The sequence below is a fragment of the Perca flavescens genome, chromosome 6 (genome assembly GCF_004354835.1).
Source record: "Perca flavescens isolate YP-PL-M2 chromosome 6, PFLA_1.0, whole genome shotgun sequence".
NCBI lineage: Eukaryota > Metazoa > Chordata > Actinopteri > Perciformes > Percidae > Perca > Perca flavescens.
Genome location: NC_041336.1, coordinates 7633175 through 7638174, shown reverse-complemented (window position 1 = coordinate 7638174; position 5000 = coordinate 7633175). Strand labels below are relative to the sequence as shown.

The 5000-nt window shown below is 40.8% G+C and overlaps 1 protein-coding gene across 2 annotated transcripts in view; it reads left to right on the top strand.

Moving 5' to 3' along the window:
• The window catches only part of bbs9 (Bardet-Biedl syndrome 9), a 183155-nt gene that overhangs the window by 30468 nt on the left and 147687 nt on the right, over positions 1–5000 (top strand). For both annotated transcript variants that reach the window (XM_028581570.1, XM_028581571.1), the window contains exons 10-13: positions 355–536; positions 918–994; positions 1083–1136; positions 1280–1382. In XM_028581570.1, the coding sequence (XP_028437371.1) occupies positions 355–536; positions 918–994; positions 1083–1136; positions 1280–1382 (416 nt within the window). The remainder of the gene's footprint in view (positions 1–354; positions 537–917; positions 995–1082; positions 1137–1279; positions 1383–5000) is intronic.

Sequence of the window (5000 nt, the reverse complement as noted above, 5' to 3'; positions counted from 1 at the left end):
GCTGCGTGTCATCCCCCATCTCTCTCCCCCTTTCCTGTCTATCCACGGTCAATAAAGGGAAAAGTCCCAAAAAATGATCTTTTAAAAGAAACTATAAAGCAACAAACTACATACATTTAATTTAGCTGACGCTTTTATCCTAAGCAAAGTGCTTTCAACCATGAATGTACAAACTCTGGACTGCAAAAATCAAGTGCAAGCACATTAGCTTCAAATGAGAGAAACTAATAACAACTAAGCTAATTTTGAACTGCAGAAGAGAATTAGTGAGAATTAGAGACTAGTTCCTAACATATAGCAAAAGGCACACTAGGTATAAGTACAAAGTTTTACATGTCATTGTCATCTCCTCAGGGAGATAAAAGGAGTCGTGATCAGCCTGAGCTCTGATGGTCATCTCCTGTGCTCCTACATGGGTACGGACCCCTCCTTCTTCTCCACGCCCAAGGTGGACGCCAGGGAGGCCGACTACGAGCAGGTGGATGCTGAGATGAAGACGCTGCAGAAGTTCATCAGAGAGGCCACCAGGACTCAGGGTAGGACACTGCTGATACTTTACTAGAGATTGAGTGACTGCATTAGTTTAAACCTATTAGATTAAAGCACCAGAGTCTCAAACAAGTCACTGGAACTTCAGTTCTCAAACTGATGTCTTAACGTGTCTTACTTAGTGTGACAAAAAAAACAAAGGCAGTTTCAATTCCTCTAATGGGAACATAGGTAGTATTTCTGCTTAAACGAATAACCCATGATAACATCATCATCTTATTATAGACCAATTAAATAATGTTTGCATACTACTCTACTACAGAGTAGCTCTGATTTTGCGAACCTAACCAGCTGTATTTGTGAAACATATTCTGAGGAATACAGATTACTGGTTGTTGTGGGATAAAACTCCTCTGTTGTTGTTATAGACATCCTGGCTAAAACCGATGCTGAGGAGGACCTGATTGTTACAGTTGCTGTGTCCTCCAGCATGGACAGCCCATCGGTAAACACATAAAGACACATTGACACGTTTACAACTGTATGCGCGCACGCACAGACAGACTCATCGTTCCCTTTGTCTCCGTCTGCAGCAAGCTCTGATCCAAGATATCGATGGTCTGACCGTCCCTTCAGTAACTGTTCAGGTGAGCTAAGGACACACATTGATGAGCACAATTCCCCTGCTATCATTATAGACTCATCTGTTGTCTCAATATTTTCTTTTCTCTTCCCCTTGTCTCATCTTGTCCCCCTTTTTTATTTTTATTTATCGTCTTTCTCTCTCTAGTTAAAGGTGAAGGCCCGTTGTGTTGTACAGTCCTCTAAGATGACCGTCGGCATTCAGCCTCCTCTGGCCGTCACTCAGGAAACATTTGTTTTGGAACCCATGGGTCAGTCTATAATATAACTCTGCGTGTGTGTGTGTGTGTGTGTCTCCATGTGTGTGTCCACTCGATTGTATTTGGTTGTGTACTGTACAATAGTGTTATCTTGTTATCCCTCTTTTATCTATCTTTTTATCAGTCTCTGAAATTTCTGCTACAATCCCATTCTAATGGATATGAATTGTGTTTTGCTTGTGGTGCTCACAGCAATGACTGATTCAGCAGTAATGTATCTTTCCAGAGGCAGTATCCCCGTTACTCTGGACAATCTACAAACCTCCTTACTTTATACTGAAAAAGAGTCTCAATGAAAGCTGCTGTCTGTAAACTGTGGATTATACAGAGTAAAGGGCGGCATGAACGGATATCTCAAAACAAAACTAGCTTTTTGTTATTTGGGTGAACCAAACCTTTATTAATCAAGACTGTAAATAGATGAAAGAGAAGTACTGAATGCATTTTTAAGTAAAATCTTGCATGGCTTTATGCAGATGGTTTTGTGCAAGATCTAAAGTTATCAATCACTTTTGTTCTTTCCCAGCATTTCTCCGTCACTCACTCTGTCAATCACACATACGCACACCCATGCATCCAACACGCACATTTAGTCCGCTCCTTTCCTTCATCACGTCCTCCTTCACAGTCTGAAAACAGACGTACACACAGGGAGTGACTGAGTAAGTGAGAGGTGTGTGTTTGTTGGCGTGTATTTGTTCAGCCCTTATCAGCCTTTTACACTGTGTGTTCTGTCGTCTGGCTGTTGGGGAGACTGGGTCACCTCGACCACATGGCGGTAACTTTGATCCGAGTCACCCAGACACTGCGTAAACACAACCTCCCAACCCACAAACACTGATATCTGCGGTCGGCTCATTAAAAGAACATCACCCATCCTGTAACACAGCACTGGCCATTCGCTTTGAGCTGTTACACAAGTCTGAACGCCCTCTTTTCGCTCCGTTTGACTCTTTCCACCTTTTGTGTGCATGTAGACGTGCAAGCGTAAATTTACAGTGTGTGTAATGTAAACCAGTTGGGGAAGGCTTTTATCAGAGGCTCCTAACAGTACCATGACAACACACATTTTTAAAATGTTTGGCCCCATGGGGAGTTAAACCTCTAAGTCCGTGCACGCATACACTCAGGCGGACGTCAGGCAGGCATGTGAAAATGAAAGTTTTCCCATTCTTTTTAAATGGGAGTAGTGCGTTTAGGCTGAAAATAACCGCAGTGGCCATTAGCGAAAAGTTGAGATAGATTACATTTTTGGTGAAATGCAACCCAACGTCATCCTACACGTGGCCAATCATATAACCTGCAATCAGACTTGTTAAACTTGTCAGACAGTCTGCTTTTAGTAGGGATGAGAGTCCTGTATAGGAAACGTAAACATTACTATCTCTATCGCTGCCACTCGAAACTTTTGAAAAGCTATGAGGGTACAAAATGGAACATCAGCACTTAACTGCCCAGGAGTTTGTTTAACAGCTGACTGTGTCCTCCAACAAGCTCCAGCACAAAGCGCACCCTCGTCTCTTTTCTTTCTCTCTGTCCCCGTGAAATGAAGCTACCTGTAAGTGCGTTCCGAAATGTAGAGATTTGTCTGACGGAAAAACAATAATTGTGAAAGGTAAAGTCTAATCGTGCTACATTGGCGTGTTAAAGATCACAACATTATGTCACATAAATGGGCCATTTTAAGTGCAACTCCCACCGCTGCACAACCCTGCGGCAAATCACCAGACCGCTTCTTCTGGTCTGAATGGGCCCTAACCCTGACGGTGTTGGTCACTTGCTCTGCCTTTTGGTGTACAAGTGAAGGGGGACTCTTAACGCTGGCTGCATTACATCACGCCTCCAGTTTGTTTACTGTGGTCTGAACCAAGAGTGGAAACGTTTCATTTGTTGCATTTCTTTGCTTTAAGCTGCCAAATTATAAGCAAACTTTGACGAAAGGCCAAGTAACTCAAGCAGCTTCATTATTATGCAGAGTTTCTGTAACCTATCCTGTCAGGTTACACACTTTTCTAAAGCTCCAGTCCTTTGAACTTTCTGTTCAAACTTGCACTTCTTGTCTCTCTCTTCTGTGGTTTCCAGCTATGAATACATTACTAAGAAGTTGAGTGTGAGCATGAGTCCAAACTTTTGTTGTTGTAGTTTTGTTGTGCTCGGCTTTCCAAGCTGCCAGATGTTGACATTTTTCTCCATGTTACCCAGAATTCATTGCATTTTTTTCGCCTTTTCTTGGTAGTTATTTTTCTGGACTGAAGTGCATGTCCACCAGATTTCAAATGTCTTTGTTGTTACTCAGCAAAACAAACTAAGGGTGTTTTCGAACTTGGAGACTTAATGTATGAACGTTTCCGTCAGGCTCTGGAGCAGTCCAGGAAATTTGGACTCCTAAAAACAGTGGTTCACCAGCAGTTATTTCATCTTCATAGTGTACAGTAAATGAGATCTTAAGACATTGTCATATCGTCTCATGCTATAAATGTGCCTCCTTTTGAAGGTGTTGCTGCATTAGGAGAAGCCACATCCCAGTGCAGTTATGACAGTAATGCAGTAATGACCCAATGCTGGATTGTGAATTTATGATTTCAAGATGTGATCAGCATTCTCATGCGGTTGGAACACCATCTAGCCCTGAGCCCTGAATCAGACTGACCACTGCTCTCCCATGATTCATGATGCGTCCATGCAGAAATGTAATGCATTTTACCACAGAACATTCTCATCTGTACATATACTGTACGTGACCTCTGCAGCTGTTAATTCGAACATGATGCGCTCTTTGCACAACATGCAATATATTTCCAGTAAATTCTTTTGTCAGTCTCCTCCATTTATATTGATTGCATATTTAATTTTTTTGACTTGCATTTCATGTTTTAGCATATCTTACAATGCACATGCTTTACATGTATTCCTTCTTTACTTCAATATATCCATGTTCAATATTTTCATTATAGTGTAATATTGTCTGGCATACATTTTTATCAAACATGTTATAGTGTTGGAATTGTAGCTTCAAAACCCTCTTTTAAATGTTTTTATTAATATTCTGGAGAAAGCCAATTTTACCATATGTATCTGGGTTTTTACATGATAGCACGTGCAGTCTAGAAACAGGGAAAGTACAGTCTTATAAAACAATTCCAGCCAGAGTCCAGCTACAACTGGAACACAAAGTAGCCTCCATAAATCTAAATAAGTTGGGTTCACCACTGAACATTTTACCATTTACCACCAAAATTCAGACATGTCGGAGCTAAAGGAAGAAATTAGTTACTTACTTTTGAGGTTCTGGAAAAAATTTTTGTCATAGCTGATCAATACTAAACATCTGTTGCAAGAGTGTATGTTTTAAGGTTGATTATCACGATGCTTTTCATCCCATTAACAAATGGCTATAGTGCGTGGAGGTAATAAATCTGAACCTCTGATCATGTAACATCAACTGGAAACTGGAAAAAGCAAAAAACAAAATGGGATTGGGTAGTAATTTGCATGAACAGTGATAGCTTCCATGTCTTAACAGACAATGAAAAGCATGCCAACAAAAACTCAAACTAAATCAATAGTAAATTCACTGAAGAAGATGCCAACTAAGGATTGTAAAAAAAA